The sequence below is a fragment of the Mustelus asterias genome, chromosome 15 (assembly GCF_964213995.1).
Source record: "Mustelus asterias chromosome 15, sMusAst1.hap1.1, whole genome shotgun sequence".
NCBI lineage: Eukaryota > Metazoa > Chordata > Chondrichthyes > Carcharhiniformes > Triakidae > Mustelus > Mustelus asterias.
In genome coordinates, this window is record NC_135815.1 from 78202293 (window position 1) to 78220777 (window position 18485).

An 18485-nucleotide genomic window follows, 5' to 3' on the forward strand; every position below is an offset into this window, starting at 1 on the left:
TTCATCACATATCTTTATTCGCTTGCAGTTCTCTTTGAATGTGCGTCTTTAAACCATTGTAACAATCTGCACCCTTTTTCCTCTCCACCTCTCTTGGCTTCAGTCAGGAAAAAAATCTTACCAGATATCCATCCTTTCCATCTCACAGGTTGCACAAATCCCACCATTGCCTTTGCTACATCCAGGAGAACAGTTTTTGTGGTCTGCCAAAACTCTTCTGGCATTCTGTGATCAGCTGTCATCTGTCGAGTGATTTTCCCTGCATACTGCACTGCCTTGTCATTCTTAAGCTTGACTAAATTCAGTAGTGTCATTATAACTTGTCTTGTCCTTTTGTGCACACTAACCTTCAGTAACACCACTAGCAAATGATGATTAGTGTCACAGTCTGCTTCTGGCTAATTCTTCCAATGAAAGAGTCTCCATTTTGCTACTGTAATGTAATCAATCTGATTCTTAGTTTGCCCATTTGATTCGGTCCAAGTATACAACTATCAAAATCACGCCACATAATGTAAATGGGCTACATTCAGAGCACCAGCAGACTTCAAACACTAGAACTGCTGCTGGAAGCCAATTTGTGCAGCATTCCACCGTATCTGGTAAATATAGCCATTTAAAAAAAATTCCAGATGGTTTTGAAAACTCCGGTTATGTACATATTTAGGTGATGCTGGGGCTGTACCATTCAATTTGTTTTTTCAATGTTCACAACAAACTTAAAACCATTTCCCAAATAGACTCTTGTTGTTAAGATGGTGAAATAAAACTTGCATCACTTACCTAATACTGTACTGGAAAAATTTGATTTACGCATTCCTGTGTGTCTGCCAAGTTCTGTGTTCGTCACTCCTGGGTGCACAGCATTGACTGTAACCCCACTTCCTTTATTGAAAAAAAAAGATAGGCTTGTTGTTTTAGCAGTGAAATTAAATTTAAAACATCAAAAATGGAAATGTGCATCCTTCTTGATGTCTCAACGAATTAACAGTGATAGCCGAGATATTCAATCTGAATGATCCAGTCAAATAACTCAATTGCCCTCACTGTCAAGGTTCACACATGAATAAGACTCACTACTTGCCGAGAACAGCCAGGTAACTTATAGCGCCTCTGTTGCAAGAGGATAGCATAATAGTTTTAGGATTAAATCTGGGATCTTTCTGGTTTATATAGCTTACAGTCATCCCACTAATTAATTGAGACATTGTGGGAGTTCACAAAGCATGTTTCTGCAGTTTAATTTTATTTTTGTGATATTAGCTTTGATTTTGAATGGTGTCATGGAATCTCTCCTCCCTGCTTCTATTATTTCCTATCTCTCCTCCACATCTGTCTCCTTCCCCCTTCATTTCTGGTTCTCTCTTTAACTTTCCCTTTTTCTCATTCTATTTGTTATCGCTTGTTTGTCTTTCCAAATTTTGGTACCGATAAGTATCACCATAAGAAGCTGGGTGAGCTAAAGGCAAAAGTACTGGGAAAGTGAGATAGTGTGCCTGGTGGGATAGAATGGTCAATACGTTACTGTATGCAAGGGTACACTGACTTCTTGAAGGTTCTGAGGCTTTTTAAAGGGCCAATCTGAATTACAGCCTTCCAGCCACAAACACACTCGCTAACCATATCCCTTTGCTTCCTGCCATTAAGTCAATTTTGGATCCAACTTGCCACTTTTCCTTGGATAGCACGGGCTCTTACTTTGCTGACCTGCCATGTTGACTTTGTCAAAAGCCTTCTTAAAATCTATGCAGGATACATCAAATGCACTACTTTCATCCTTGTTACCTCCTCCAAAAATATCAAACTAGTCAACCTTGACTTTCCCTTAACAAATCCATACTGACTAACCTTAATTAATCTGTGCCTTTCTAAATGATGGTTGATCCTGCCCCTCAGAATTTATTCCAATAATTTGCCCACTAGTGAGGTTCGGCTGACTGGTCTGTAATTACTCAACATACCCTAACCTTTTTTAAGTAACAGTACCATGTTAGCAGTTCACCAGACCTCCGGCATCAAATGTGTAGCCAGAGAGGGTCAGAAAAGGATGGTCAGAGCCTCCATTATTTCTTCCCTTGCTTCTCTTAGCAGCTGGGAATAAATTTCATTCCGGTGCTTTATCCACTTTCAAACATATTAAACATTGCAATAGTTCCTCTCTCTTTATACCATCCAATGTTTCACATTCCTCAACTACAATGTGTGCATCTTCCACTTCTTTTGTGACAACAGACACAAAACATTCACTAATAACCATATCCACAACTTCCACTTCCATATTCAAGTTACCCGTTTGGTCCTTAATCTTTCCCTACTCTCTTGAATTGTTCTTTTTCTCTTTTATGTAGTTGTAAAACATCTTTGGGTCTTTCTGATTTTACTTGCCAATATTTTTGAATTTGCTCTTTGACTGTTCACCCTTCACCCCTCAGAATGCTTTTCAGCCTTAGTGACATCCTTGATGTTAGCACCAGGGAGGCAACATGCCATCCTGCAGTTACATCTGCAGCTGCAAAAAAAAGTATTTCCATGAACTATTGAACCTCCTATCATTATTGCTTTTCTGACCTTCCTCCTACCCTTGGGCTCCTTCCACTGGGCTCTGGCTATAATCCCAAGATGAACCATTTCTCTCACCAGTATTTAAAACTGAATAATGGTTAGAGAGCAAGATGCTTGGGAGCCCTTGCATTATCTACCTGGTCCTTATCTACCCGATAGTCACCCATTCTCTCTCTGCCTGCACACTGTGAAGCTGCATGGTTACACCTACAGAAATATGCTATCCAAGTAACTTAGAGCCCAGCAAAAGCTGCTCAAGCTCCTACAGCTGACAACACTCCCTGCACGAGAGGTTGTCCAAGGCTCGAGAAGCACATAAGTGGCAATCCAAACTAATGACTTCAACTCTTTCTCTCTGAATACCGCACTTCCGAGTCTCACTATTATTCTGTGTTTTGCTCTGTGCTCTCAAATAAGCAGTGTGTTGGCTCATTGACAAAAATCTGTGATGGATTATATTTCACAATTAAAATGTCAAAACTGGCTTTCCCAAAAGTTTAAAGTGCCATCATCATGTGTAGACCAAAAAGTATTGGGCCGGATTTTCCTTCCTCAATAGTAGTGAATACTGAGAGGATTGCCACTTTTGAGGGATTATATAGCATTGCAACCTCCTGCGAGTGCTGAAATCTGGAAGTTGTGGTCTCACTGAAAGGACTCCAGAGAAACCCAAGCTGATGGTTCCACTGTTCCTGTTTTTATAGCAGTAGGGAAAACTTTATCTGCTTGCTCTCAACTTGATGTGGAGATGCCGGCGTTGGACTGGGGTAAGCACAGTAAGAAGTCTCACAACACCAGGTTAAAGTCCAACAGGTTTATTTGGTAGTACAAGCCACTAGCTTTCGGAGCACTGCTCCTTCGTCAGGAGTTCTGTTCACAAACAGAGCATATAAAGACACAAACTCAATTTACAAAATAATGGTTGGAATGCGAGTCTTTACAGGTAATCAAGTCTTAAAGGTACAGACAATGTGAGTGGAGAGAGGGTTAAGCACAGGTTAAAGAGATGTGTATTGTTTCCAGACAGGACAGTTAGTGAGATTTTGCAAGCCCAGGCAAGTCGCAGGGGTCACAGATAGTGTGACATGAACGCAAGATCCAGGTTGCCCTCAACTTGTACAGGTTCTGCCACACAAAACGTCAAGGTTGATAATCACAGGTGTAAATCTAGGAGTCAGCCCTACAAATGCTAATCTCCCCACAAAACTATTAGCTGGTTGATTAAAATGCTTTTTGCAATTCCCCTGACACCCTACCCCACCACACCACAGGCACCCTGGCTCCTCTCCCACAGCCCCCTGCTATGCTCTGATTCCCCCAACTCTGCTCAGATTCTCCCTCACCCTTTCCCACCTCATCTATACCAAAAATGAGTGCAATTGATAAGTATGAGCACAATAGCCCAACATGTCTTTTGCATGTCTCCTAGATGTCTTCTGCTCAAGGTAGGACTCTACCCCATGGGGTGGATTATTCACTCAGTTCAATTGGTCCTTCAAACCAGGTGACTCTCTTCTGCAGTGTTGCCCTTAAAGGGACAATCACCACAGAAATGTAATGTGTTGGTCAGAGACTGCATCTCTCAGATCAAGATTGGCAGGATTCAATTAGTATTTAGTGTCCGACAGCTAATAGCAATAAGGGGAAGCTACTGTGCCAGTTTAGTTTGCTGGTTAAACAACGTCTCAATGTATCATTGTTTATAAATCTCTCCATGGCCTTAGACTTCCCTATCTCTTATCTTCTGCAGCTCCACCATGCTCCAAGGCACTGCACTCCCTTATTTCTAGCCTCCTGAACATCCCCGATTTTAATTACCAATATTGTTGGCTGTGTCTTCAGCTGCTTCGGCCTAAACTCCAGAATTCCCTCCATGAACCTCTCCTCCACTGTACCTCTCTTTTCTCCATTAAGACATTCCTTAAAATCTACCTAATTTGCCCTAATATCTCTGCGGCTCAGAATCACACGTTGTTTGATAGTGCTTTTGTGAAATGCCTTGGGATATTTTATTGTGTTCAAAACGCTATACAAGTTGTTGCAGGAGCCAGGGGGATAGATTGAGATTACATTCCTTTTTCTATTGAGTAAAAAATAATCTTTATTTTTATGTATTCAAGGAGTGTAGAGAAATGTCACTGTTATACTGTTAATTAAATAAAACCAATTATTACTCAAAGGCCGATGTCTTAATTGGACAGAGCGTGTATCCAATGAGCCATTAAAACGGAGGGGTTTAAACACCGCGGCATGTCATGCATCTTAGTAGCATGATTAGCTTAACTCAACTTACCATGAAGTCTTTCAGCCAACTCCTTTGTAAACAATATGTTTGCTAGTTTACTTTGACAGTATGCTGCCTTTGTGTCATATTTTTTCTTTTCCCAGTTGAGATCATTGAAATCAATTTGCCCCACTTTGTGAGCTAGTGAGGATACATTTATGATGCGACCATTTCCAGAGTTCTTTAACTTCTCAAGCAACAGGTTTGTCAACAAAAAATGACCTACATTAAAAGAAGATACATCTAACATCACTAAGCTTTAAAAATAGTGTTTTAATGAATGAAAAGCATCCATCTGCTGAGTTTACTACTTGTACCTCTTTAAAGAAAATAGCACAAACAAATAGTTTTCTATCAACTCCAGTACCTGGTGTTAGAGTAAGAAATAGTTAACAGTCAAGGAGTGTAAGTTAGTAATAGTGGGTAAATTGGTTAAAACACATCACAGCATATATAAACGGCGAGACAAGTGTAATGGTGGTTGGAGTTTTATATCATTGGGAATAAAGGTCTTTCTGGAAGAAGTCAGACCTTCTTCCAAACTGCCAACTGCCATTGGAGTTTAACACCTGGCCCATTTTACAGTTACTATCAGCTTTTTCCCTCTTGATTTTCAGACATGCTGTAGGTTGTAGGCATAGGCTCAGATTTTGAAAAGATCAAAACTGCAAAACAGTTGCTTCTTGGATTTTGGTACTATTATCTGCTGATTCATTCTGTGCCCTGATACTATTGCACAGTTTTGGGAGGATTTAACAAAGTGTATTCTGTGTCTCTTAGCCAGGAAGAAGTCAAAATTTCAGTTGAGTTGAAGGAAGCAACTTAAAGATAAAGATATGATTATTGCACCAAATTAGAACATGTCAATAATTTGAAAATGCAAATGCACCACCCAATTAAATGTCTGCAGCTAAGAAAACGTTTTTTGAAATTTCTCCAATTCACCGCCATGTCTATTCAGTTTGATACCAAAAGGCCAGAAGGCCTATACAGCAGGTTGGACAGAGATCGCTCAGCTACTAATGAGAACACAGCACCAAACAATAAATGTATGGATAACACTCCGTGGGGGCAGGAAGAGCTTCCTGATGGCTTAGGGGTAAGAGGCTGTAGTCTAACCTTCAGCCCCATAGAACAGAGAGCCCAAGTTCAATCCATGATCTAATCTCACCCAGGGCTGCATTAGACATGAAACACTTGTCTAGGACAGAACCAGGTTTGGCTATATCTCCTTTGGCCCTCATGCTTAGGCTCACACAAGAACCACATTCATTTTGACAAATTTTCAGAGGTTTGGTGGCACATTCCAATCCTACAGTAAATTTAATTAATGCCTGGAAGAGGGGGTGAAAATGAGTTACCTCGGAGAAATATGCCAATTATTACAGACAATGCTGAGGTTTCATTAAGAGTTGCCAAAAACATAGTAATCTTATCTGCCTTCCTAGCCAATTATTTGACTCAGAAGGGGCCCATCAACGCAAAGGCCACCCAAACACGAGTGATAAAACAAGTCAGTATCACCTGCAGTCCCTTCAATGCATGCTTAACTTCAGACTCTCACTAAACAAATTCACCATCACAAAACTTCAATCATTTTAAAAATTGAAAATGGTCTTTAAACATGCATGTGCTTGCAAGTGTTCTGCAACTCAATTGAAAAATGAATGTACATCACATTTAAATTTTTCAGACCCTTTCAAGTTTAGTACCATGACTGGTAATAATGCAGCTCCTTTGAACACTCCATCTGCACTTGACACTGCCTTAAACATAATCTATCAACAAATTGCATTTTCTTTTCATATTTTTTTAAATACTTTTCCAATTCAATCAAATCAAATCCAATTCAGAGTCTCAACAAGTTGAGACATTTCAGATCCAGGCTGACAAGACAGGGCGAGCGACCAAACCACCCCGTCCTGGGCCTGATCTACATGAGCCAAGCTGATTGGAGAAGGGGGAGGTTCCTCCTCCAAGACTTGAGCTCATTTGCATCTTAGCCAAAAGGCCGAGATGCTGCTTTAAAAAATTGCTTCATATGAAACTTCAGTGTAACCTAATGACCTCGACCAAGTGCGGCCGACCATGGGCTGTCGACCACACTACACTTGATCTTAGCCAAAAGGCTGATGTTATTTTGAAAACGTGTATTTTGTCGATGGACAATACGAACTTGAACATGACAACTTGTTATCCTAGAATTACCTTAGACTCAGCATTGCAAATTGCTTTCCAGAACAAATAAACTTATATTTACTTTCTTGCGCTGGTTTCAGCATGTGTGCGCAACAGCATCATTTCATGATCAAACTTATTAAATTCTTTTAAATCAAGCCCTTTTAAATATCTTTTTACTAAGGATCAAGTTTATTTTAAGAGTTTGAGTTCCTCATAAATGCAAATAGAGAAGTAGAATTCTAACCAACCACAGGAAACTGCCAACAGTTCTCTATAGTGACTTTCCGATATTAGCTAAGCTGAGGAGAGTGAATGAGAGGAGAAAATATTTTTGCGCTTAATCTTGTGCATCTTCTGCTGGTTCATTACAGAACAGCAGAGGACAGAGCTTGTTTGTCTTCTCAGGTGGCGAACAGCACTGGCACATTCCAAGAGAAAATGAGGGGGAAAAAAAAACACAATTGTAAAGGGAAGTAATTTTAACCTAATGATAATAAAAATGACCAAATACAAAAAGCAAAGCCAATTTGATTCCATCAGTTGCTTACTACGCAAGTTAGGCTAAAGTTATCACCAATTAATTTTTCCCCCACTCTCAAACAATTTTATGTGGAATAAAGTGAAAAGTTCATCAACACATGCAAGCTGAAAGATGTTCACAGAGCTTACCAAGGTGATTTACACCAAATTGCATTTCAAATCCATCTTCTGTTTTCCAGTAAGGACATCGCATAATACCAGCATTGTTAATTAACACATTTATATTTTCTTCCTCTAAATGAAGAAAAATAACAGGAGTTTTGAATTTCAGGCAAACTTAGTTTTCATTGCTAATGCGAGGCAATCTGAACAAATGTGATAACAACAGCAATTCTATATAAAGTCTGATGCTGCAAGTTTTTCCATCAGTCCTCACATTAGCCTGGTGTATTAGCTAAGGAGTTATTGTATTGAAATCCATAATGGGACTGTTTGAAGGTTCAGTTGTAGTTAAGTTTGACATTGAAGTCAATGTATGCTTTACAGAAAAAAAATCAGAGGACTACTTCTGTATAATAAACATATTTTAGACAACACAATATCATTAGTTATTAAAAGGGACAATCAAGCATAAAAATACTCAACTGGAAGAGTGCTAAATTCAGTGATTTCAAAAGGGATCTAATCCTAGATCAGAATGAATGATTGTCAGGTAAAACAATAAGTGAGCAATGAGAGGCCTTCGAAGAGGAGATCTCTTGTGTACAGACTAAAAACATTCCCACGAGGGAGGAAAGTAGGGTATTCTAAGCTAGAATGGCTAAAGGTACAGAGAGTAAATGAAACAGAAAAAGGAGGCTTACAATAAATGTCAGGTTCATCATTCAAAACAGAACCAAATGGAATAGAGAATAGTTTAGACGCGAACTGAAAAAGGAAATGAAGAGCAGATTGATGGGCAAAAGAAGAGCATGCTGCTAATGTCACACTATAGGAAGAGAAGACATAAAAATTGGACAGGATAAAATGAATAAAACGTTAGCGGGTTTCAAAGTAGAGAAGTCACTTAGTCCAGATTGGACGTGTAATAGGTTGCTGAAGGAAGTAAGAATAGAAATAGTGGAGGCCCTGGCGACAATTTTCCAATCCCCCTTTGATATGGAAATAGTGCCAGAGAGTTGAAGGTTAAACATGTTACATCCTGTTCAAAAAAGGGAGGGGGATAAAGCAGGTAACTAAAGGTTCGGTGGTGGGGAACATTTATAGACAATAATTCTGAATAAATTTAACAGTCACTTTGAAAAACATTGATTATGACAGCCAGTAAATATTGATTAAAGGTGAACTGTATTTGACTAACTTGATCGACTTACTTTATAAAGTAACACAAATCGTTGAGGAGTGTGATGTGTATATGGTTGTGTATATGAATTTTCAAGAGCCATTTTATAAAGCATCACAGAACAGTTGCATTAGCAATACTGAAACACAAGGGATTAAAGCGGCAGTGACTACAAGGAGCAAAAAGAAAATTGATCAAGGGTCAGAAAGTAAAATGTAGTGGTGAATGGTTGTTTATAAGACTGGAGGAAAATATACAGTAGTGACCCTCAGTGGCCACTGCTTCATTCCTCCCTCCCCACCTATGTGGGACTTGCCCATCATTTGGTCCACAGCTGTCTTTCAGCCCAAAAAATAGCCAGCCTGCAAAACATGGCAGAAACTGGGAATTCTTGCTTCCAAATTTCTCTTCTGCAAATTGTGCCCCTCCTGCCCAGGACCTTCTGGCTCCAATTTATCAGGTCGAGAGAGTACAAAACCACAGGAGTTATGTTAAACTGTTATAAATTATTGGTTCAGTTCTGGGCACCACATATTAAGAAGGACATCAAGGGCTTGAAGAGGATGGAGAGGAGATTTACTGGAATGGGATTGGAGATGAGGGACGTAAACGATATGGTGAGACTAGAGAAACCAGGATCATTATCCCTCAAGCAGGGAGGGGAGATTTAACAAAGATATTCAAATTAGAAATGAGAAATTGCTTCCACTTATAGAAGGATCATTAACCAAAGGAAACAGATTCAAGGAACAGGAATTATGATCTGGACTGCACTGCCTGAAAGGGTGGTAGAAACAGGTTTGATAATAACTTTTAAAAATGATGCTCCATGGAGGGCAAATTGCAAGATTATGGGGAAAGAACAAGGACGTGGGGCTAATCGATAGCTCTTTCAAAAGGACTGGCACGTGCATGACAAATAGACTCTGTCTTGCAAGTTTGCATGATTCTTAAACTTTTTTCACCCAGTAACTATATAAACTATTGTTTTCTCAATTTTAATTTTACATCAGTTATTTTGTAATTTTGTTGAGTGGATAAAAGGCAAACATTTTTCCTCCAAAAATAACAAATTAAATCAACCTGGTTAGAAAATAAGTGACTTACTGTAATTTAGTCTGAACCAGGCACAAATGGTTGATGGAAGGAACCAATGTTTTACCTTCAGTTATTTTGTTGGCAAACTCTTGAATCGATTTAAGTGATGCAAGGTTAAGGTGCCTGGCATATACATGACGACTCAGGGTTTCACCTCTAATTTCTCGAGCTGCTGCTTCACATTTCTCCATATTCCGACATGCCATTATAATTCTGCCACCTACACAGTGTGAAAAGGATTTTAATATAATTTTCCAACCCTTGCTCATTATCACTTCCATTCTCCTAGAAGTGCCAACTCCTACTGGCTTAAGATTTCGCAGACCCCAACAACCACATTACTTCACTTGAAGTTCTTCATGCACAGGTCTAAACAGTGAGTGTTGGCAGGCAACTGGGTTGTTACTATTATTGGTAAGTTCAATTTTCATCTCACCTGACATCTACGTGTTTTCAAATAGGATTTTTAAAGTTCATTCCGGGGATGTGGTGCTTCTGGCAAAGCTGGCATTTATTGCCCACCACTTGTTTCCCCAATATGATAGTAGTGGAACTTTTTCTTGAAGTATTGTAGTTTGTGGTAAAGGTATTCCAATAATGCTGTTAGGTATGGGTTCTGACCCAGTGACCATGAAGGAAAAATTATACATGTCAAATCAAGATAGCCAGTGACAAATGACAACTTAAACCGCATAGCATTCTTATAAACCTGCTTCCCTTGTTATCCTTGATTGGAGGGATTGGAGATATCAAAGTAGTAGTAGCAAGTTGCTGCAGCTCAACCTGTGTATAGCACACACCAGTACATCACAGAGTCACAGTACATCAGCAGTGAAAGAATTCTACCATCCCGCCCACCACTGAATCAGAGCGGGTGAGGGGCGGACAATGGAAATGTCTGTCGACCTCGGACTGGAATTTTCGGTCTCGCTCAAGCGAGGCCACACTGGAGTCCACTGATAACTGAACACAGATCTTGAGCCTTCTGACTTCTAAGGTTTAGTGCTGTACTGGGCAATATCAATACCCACAAAAATTTCATACTACTTCAAAGTGGCCTAGACTCCTGATTCCATTGCCAAGAATGCAGACATTCTGTTCCCAGACTAATACCATTTCACCTGTCACTCAGTGGACTAAGGCAGCAATCAGCCAGACATTCTCCGATTTTCATTCCCCATTCAGAAGACCAGCTTAGCCTCACTCCAGCACAACAATATATGATTATATTATGTCTTTAATGTAACAAAAAATCTCAAGGCATTTCACAAGAGCATCATCAAAAATAAAGCAACAGAAGGTAAGATTATGCCATATGATCAAAAGGTTGGTCAAAGAGCCAGGTTTTAAGAAACATCTTAAAAGAGGAAAGCAAAATTGAGAGGAGAGCTGTAGGGATGGTACCCCAGAGGTTAGGGTCTAGGCAGCTGAAAGCATGGCCAACAAAGAACACAGAAATGAGAAGAGGTGAGGTCAAAGACTGATTTGAAAACAAGGATGTGAATTTTGGAATTAGACATTGTTTGATTGGGAACTAATGTAAGTCAGTGAGCATTGGGGTGGTGGGTGAATGGGATATGGTGCAAGTAAGGAGATGGGCAAATTTATAGATACGTTCAAGTTTACAGGTAGAACATGTAGACAAGAGGTGGGGCCATATTGGATTTGGTACTGGGAAATGCGCCGGGCCAAGTGTTAGATTTGGTTGTGGGAAAGCACTTTGGAGATAGTGACCACAATTCGGTGTCTTTTGTTATTGCAATGGAGAGGGATAGGGCCATACGGCAGGGCAAGGTTTATAATTGGGGGAAGAGGTAATTATGATGCGATTAGGCAAGAATTAGGGGGCATAAGATGGGAACAGAAACTGTCAGGGAAAGGCACTAATGAAAAGTGGAACTTTTTCTAGGAACAAATACTGTGTGTCCTTGATAGGTATGTCCCTGTCAGGCAGGGAGGAAATGGCCGAGTGAGGGAACCATGGTTCACAAACGAGGTGGAATGTCTTGTGAAAAGGAAGAGGGAAGCTTATGTAGGGATGAAGAAACAAGGTTCAGATGGCTCGATTGAGGGTTACAAGTTAGCAAGGAATGAGCTTAGGAGGGGGCATGAGAAGACTTTGGCGGGTCAGATCAAGGAAAACCCTAAGGCTTTTTACTCTTATGTGAGGAATAAAAGAATGACCAGGGTGAAGTTAGGGCCGGTCAAGGACAGTAGTGGGAACTTGTGTATGGAGTCAGTAGAGATAGGAGAGGTGATGAATGAATACTTTTCTTCAGTGTTCACCAAGGAGAGGGGCCATGTTTTTGAGGAAGAGAAGGGGTTACAGGCTAATAGGCTGGAGGAAGTAGATGTTCGGAGGGAGGATGTACTAGCAGTTTTGAATAAACTGAAGGTCGATAAGTCCCCTGGGCCTGATGAAATATATCCTAGGATTCTTTGGGAGGCAAGGGATGAGATTGCAGGGCCTTTGGCTTTGATCTTTGGGTCCTCGCTGTCCACGGGGATGGTGCCAGAGGACTGGAGAGTGGCGAATGTTGTTCCTCTGTTTAAGAAAGGGAATAGAAATGACCCTGGTAATTATAGGCCGGTTAGTCTTACTTCGGTGGTTGGTAAGTTGATGGAAAGTTGATGGAAAAGGTCCTTAGGGATGGGATTTACGACCATTTAGAAAGATGCGGATTAATCCAGGATAGTCAGCACGGATTAGTGAAGGGCAAGTCGTGCCTCACAAATTTGACAGAATTTTTTGAGGAGGTAACTAAGTGTGTTGATGAAGGTAGGGCAGTTGATGTCATATACATGGATTTTAGTAAGGCATTTGATAAGGTCCCCCATGGTCGGCTTATGATGAAAGTAAGGTGGTGTGGGATAGAGGGAAAGTTGGCCGATTGGATAGGTAACTGGCTATCTGATCGAAGACAGAGGGTGGTGGTGGATGGAAAATTTTCGGACTGGAGGCAGGTTGCTAGCGGAGTGCCGCAGGAATCAGTGCTTGGTCCTCTGCTATTTGTGATTTTTATTAATGACCTAGAGGAGGGGGCTGAAGGGTGGATCAGTAAATTTGCTGATGACACCAAGGTTGGTGGAGTAGTGGATGAGGTGGAGGGCTGTTGTAGGCTGCAAAGAGACATAGATAGGATACAAAGCTGGGCTGAAAAATGGCAAATGGAGTTTAACCCTGATAAATGTGAGATGATTCAATTTGGTAGGACTAATTTAAATGTGGATTACAGGGTCAAAGGTAGGGTTCTGAAGACTGGAGGAACAGAGAGATCTTGGGGTCCATATCCACAGATCTCTAAAGGTTGCCACTCAAGTGGATAGAGCTGTGAAGAAGGCCTATAGTGTGTTAGCTTTTATTAACAGGGGGTTGGAGTTTAAGAGCCGTGGGGTTATGCTGCAACTGTACAGGACCTTGGTGAGACCACATTTGGAATATTGTGTGCAATTCTGGTCACCTCACTATAAGAAGGATGTGGAAGCGCTGGAAAGAGTGCAGAGGAGATTTACCAGGATGCTGCCTGGTTTGGAGGGTAGGTCTTAGGAGGAAAGGTTGAGGGAGCTAGGGCTGTTCTCTCTGGAGCAGAGGAGGCCGAGGGGAGACTTAATAGAGGTTTATAAAATGATGAAGGGGATAGATAGAGTGAATGTTCAAAGACTATTTCCTCGGGTGGATGGAGCTATTACAAGGGGGCATAACTATAGATTTCGTGGTGGGAGATATAGGAAGGATATCAGAGGTAGGTTCTTTACGCAGAGAGTGGTTGGGGTGTGGAATGGACTGCCTGCAGTGATAGTGGAGTCAAACACTTTAGGAACATTTAAGCGGTTATTGGATAGGCACATGGAGCACACCAGGATGATAGGGAGTGGGATAGCTTGATCTTCTTTTCAGATAAAGCTCGGCACAACATCGTGGGCCGAAGGGCCTGTCCTGTGCTGTACTGTTCTATGTTATTTAATGAGGTAGCCTCAACTGCTTCACTGGGCATTACTGAAGCAGGGGCATAAACCTAACCTGGAAGAATTCAAAGATGGAGTTCCAGGAAAGATTGCCATGAATTAGGGGACAACAAAAATGTTCAAGAGTTTGGAGAGTGAAGGGAGGTTGGAGATGGGGTAGCAGCTTGTAAGGATGGAGGGTCCAGGGTTTTTTTTTTGAGGAGAGGTCTGATAATGGAATATTTGAAAGGAGAAAGGGACAACACCTGAAGAGAGAACTAACAATATCAGCTAACATGGGACCTGGGGGGAAAAGCTGATTGATCAGCGGTTTAATGGGAAGAGGATTATGGGATCAGGAGGTGGATCTTGGGGACACGATGAGCTCAGAGAGGGCATAAGGGGAGATGGAAGAGAAAGATGCAAGTTCAGGGTCAGGACAGGGGTAAACTTTAGAGGAAGTTTAGGCCAGTGGAAGGGAGGGACACAGCACAGGCAGCTGATTGAATGATCTCAATGTTAGTGACAAAGAAGTCCATGAGACCCACACGCATTGTTGGAGGCAAGTGTGGACAAGACAGGGGAGAAGGGTTTAAGAAGATAATTTGCAGTAAAATAGCCTGGGGTTATTTTTGCATTCCAGGATGACCTGGGTAGTGAATCGCTAAACAAATTGTCTGCCATATCCTTTCAAGTCTGTGTCCCTTGGACTTGGAGAGCAGAAGTGCAGGCTGTATCGGAGAAACGGCCAGAGAGAGAGTTTTATTAGAATCATAGGATCCCTGCAGTACAGAAGGAGGCTATTCGGTCCATTGAGTCTGTACCGACCACAATCCCACCCAGGCCCTATTCCCGTAACCCGGTACATTTTCCCTGTTAATCCCCCTGACACTAGGGTCAATTTAACATGGCCAGTCAACCTAACCCGCACATCTTTGAAACTAGGATATCAAAGATAGAGGTAAAGATACAGTTGAGCAAATCAGTAACGACAGAAATGTAGTAGTGAACGGAGGGCCAAAGACTAGACAACTGGGATTTTGAAAGTGCAACTGTAATAAACTGGGGGACATTTGAGCAGGGTGCCTATACACATTGATGTTGAGCTGCTCACTTAAAGAATGCAAGAACCATGTGTGCTGACTTACTATTGACCACAAGTTCTTCTCCCCTAATGCCTGTTGTTTGTTACCACCTCAGATAATAACAGGAATTTACTTGTTTAGAAATAATATGGGCAATCCACATTCGACCACTCAAATTATACAATAAACTAGTAACAGGTCCAACTACAGCATTAGAGTCATATTTATTCACTTTTGGCTTTGACATCTCATTGTTAATAGATATCAATTAAAATGTCATGTTGGCTACTTCTAACACCATATCATTTGCTAAATTAAAAGGATTGCAGCACAATATATGATCAGATGGAAGTGAGCCTACAACTTTTTTATTGAATAAGATTTTTTGCAAGTAACTGCAATAACGACTGCTATCTGGTTACATGATTAAACACTGAAAATAAGAGACCAGTCAAAATACCAGTTCTGAGAGATTTTACAGCTGTGAATTTCCTTGCATCTGCAAGCATAGTCCAATTATTATCTTTGCTGTTATTCCTTGTAAAGCATTAATTTATCTCATTCTTCCCAAAAGGGATTATCTTGTCAGGTATACTAGCTTTCACAGATTCTTTTGAAAATATAAAGTTAGCATTCCTAGGGGTAGAAGATAATCAATCTATGCACTCTTATTTCAAGCTATGACTGAAATCTTATTGCACATCAAGTGAACAAGACAATTCTGCATGGCAAAATCCAAAGCTTTTGATTGTTGCAAACTCCAGCCTTGACATTAAACCCCCGTGATGGGGCGGGAAAGGTTGAGGATAGGGAATTAGTTATGGAGCCCGACTCCAATGAAAACTCCCATCGGCAATTTTAGAGTGGTAGATGTGGAGCCCTTCAAGTTTCTATCATGGAGAAGCAGGACTTTAATATTGTTAAATTGGACTTCTATAGTGCAATTGGAAAACTGATTTGAAATCACCTTTTGCTGCGTTGCCATCCTGGGCTTAGGAAACTTGGCAGTTAAATGGTGGAGAGCGCTGGTGATTCCCTAAAGTGAGTGACTTTTTCAGTACTCCTTGTGAACCAGGAGGTACAAGAGAACACAACCTAAATTCCCTCAAGGGAGTCTTCAGCCTCCCCAGCCCTGATCTCCAGCCCCCTTCCCTCAACCCCAACAGCTCACCTGACTGTGACTTTGCTACACCCAACCAGATAGCACACTGGAGGTCAACCCCTCAATTGGCTGAACTTCCCTTCCCTCCCAATTGCTGACATCCCTTCTCCTTCCAAATGCCAATTTCTTCCGCTGGAGACTATTCCCAAGTGTACCCAGCTCTGGTTTCCTGCCTGCTGGCCAGACTATCGATTTGTTTAGCTGCTAGATGGAAAGCAAGTCGATAAGATGCAATGAGATTCTGCCATGAAAATTGACAGGACTGCCCCATACTCAGTCTTGCGTGTTCTTCAGCTGGTTTCAGTCTCACCTACTACTTCCTTGTCTTCCTGTAAAAATCAGAGCCTCTTGTGTTAAAATAATTAATGACTTAACACCTTACTTCCAATTTGTTCAAAATCAACCTCTTATGACTGGAATATATCGGGTGTTGCAAATGCAGAAATCGGGAAACACAAAAGAGGAGCATGAAATGCTGAAAGTACTCAGCAGGCCTGGCAGCATCTATGAGGAGAGAAAAAAAGAGTTAATGTTTCAGGTCAATAACCTGAATCAGGGCAGTTCTGACAAACGGTCATTTATCTGAAATGTTGAGCTGAATTTTCTGAGCTCTTTCGGAGTGCAAGGGCTGTCAAAAAGCAAGGGGAGCCTGATATCTTCACATCATGGCATTTTACCAGCAGCAGGGAAAGTTGGTAGCCTGAATGCCTGCTGGAAGGCCAATGGAGTAGCCAATTAAGGCTAGTTCCAAACACAATGAGCATTTTACCTGCGTCGGTGAGTCTGTTGCCCTTCCAGGAGGGCCCAGGGAGAACTAGCCAATTGGATACAAAATTGGCTTGCTGGTAGGAGACAGAGGGTGGTGGTAGAGGGTTGTTTTTCAGACTGGAGGCCTGTGACCAATGGTGTGCCACCAGGATTGCTGCTGGGACCACTGTCGTTTGTCATTTATATACACGATTTGGATGAGAATATAGGAGGCATGGTTAGTAAGTTTGCAGACGATGGTGCAGAAGATTATCTCAGGCTACAACGGGATCTTGATCAACTGGGCCAGTGGGCTGAGGTATGACAGATGGAGTTTAATTCAGATAAACGTGAGGTGTTGCATTTTGGTAAGACAAACCAGGGCAGGATTTACAAAGTTAATAGTAGGGCCCTGGGGAGTGTCATTGAACAGAGTCCTAGGGGTACAGGTACATAGTTTCTTGAAAAAGTGGCGTCACAGGGTAGACAGGGTGGTGAAGGCAGTGTTTGGCATACTTCCCTTCATCGGTCAGAACAATGAGTACAGGACATTGTTACAACTGTACAAGACATTAGTAAGGCCACATTTGGAGTACTGTGTACAATTTTGGTCACCCTGCTGTAGAAAGGATGTTATTAAACAGTGCAAAAAAAACTTACTAGAATGTTACCGGGGCTGGAAGATTTGAATTATAAGGAGAGGCTGGGACTTTTGTTCCCTGGACTGCAGGAGGATGAGGGGTGACCTTATAGAGGTTACAAAATTATGAGAGGCATAGATAAGGTGATAGCCAAAGTCTTTTCACCAGGGTTGGGGAGTCCAAAACTGGAGGGCATAGATTTAAGGTGAGAGTGAAAAGATTTAAAAGGACCCCAGGAGCAATATTTTCACACGTAAGTTGGTGCGTATATGGAATGAGCTGCCCGAGATGGTAGAGATGGGTACAATTACAACATTTAAAATACACTTGGACAGGTACATGGATGGGAAAGATTTAGAGGGATGTGAACCAAATGCAGGCAAATGGGATTAGATCAATTTAGGAAACCTGGTCGGCATGGATGATTTAGGCCGAAGAGCCTGTTTCCGTGCTGTATATCTCCATGACACTATAACACTGGGTGAAACCTCGAGGCCTTCCAGTGGGATTGTGCATGGTCCTTCTTTACTGACACCCCATGGCTCATGAAGGGGTCTCCTAGAGTAATGGCTGCCTTTGCAATAACAGTGCAAGGTTGGCCTCGTCACTTTATCTCTGTTCCCCAACTCAACCCAACCCACCTGTCTTTGAAGGTGTTCTATTATAGAGGCATCCCTTCCCTGGTGACACAGCCACAGCAGGAGCCACCATTAGCAGTGATGCTGCCAAGTTGCTAGCATATGTTATCAATCGAGGGATTGCGTTTAGGAGTCCAGGGATAATGATGCAGCTATACAAGACCCTCGTCAGACCCCACTTGGAGTACTGTGCTCAGTTCTGGTCGCCTCATTACAGGAAGGATATGGAAAAGATTGAAAGGGTGCAGAGGAGATTTACAAGGATGTTGCCTGGATTGAGTGGCATGCCTTGAGGATAGGCTGAGGGAGCTCGGTCTTTT

General features: G+C 41.6%; 1 protein-coding gene across 1 annotated transcript in view; it reads right to left on the bottom strand.

The window, feature by feature from the left end:
* The window catches only part of LOC144504594 (retinol dehydrogenase 13-like), a 96430-nt gene that overhangs the window by 15243 nt on the left and 62702 nt on the right, over positions 1 to 18485 (bottom strand). The window contains exons 3-6 of the mRNA XM_078230186.1: positions 10012 to 10167; positions 7697 to 7801; positions 4856 to 5068; positions 784 to 885 (exon numbers count right to left, since the gene is read on the bottom strand). Coding sequence (XP_078086312.1) covers positions 784 to 885; positions 4856 to 5068; positions 7697 to 7801; positions 10012 to 10167 — 576 coding nt within the window. The remainder of the gene's footprint in view (positions 1 to 783; positions 886 to 4855; positions 5069 to 7696; positions 7802 to 10011; positions 10168 to 18485) is intronic.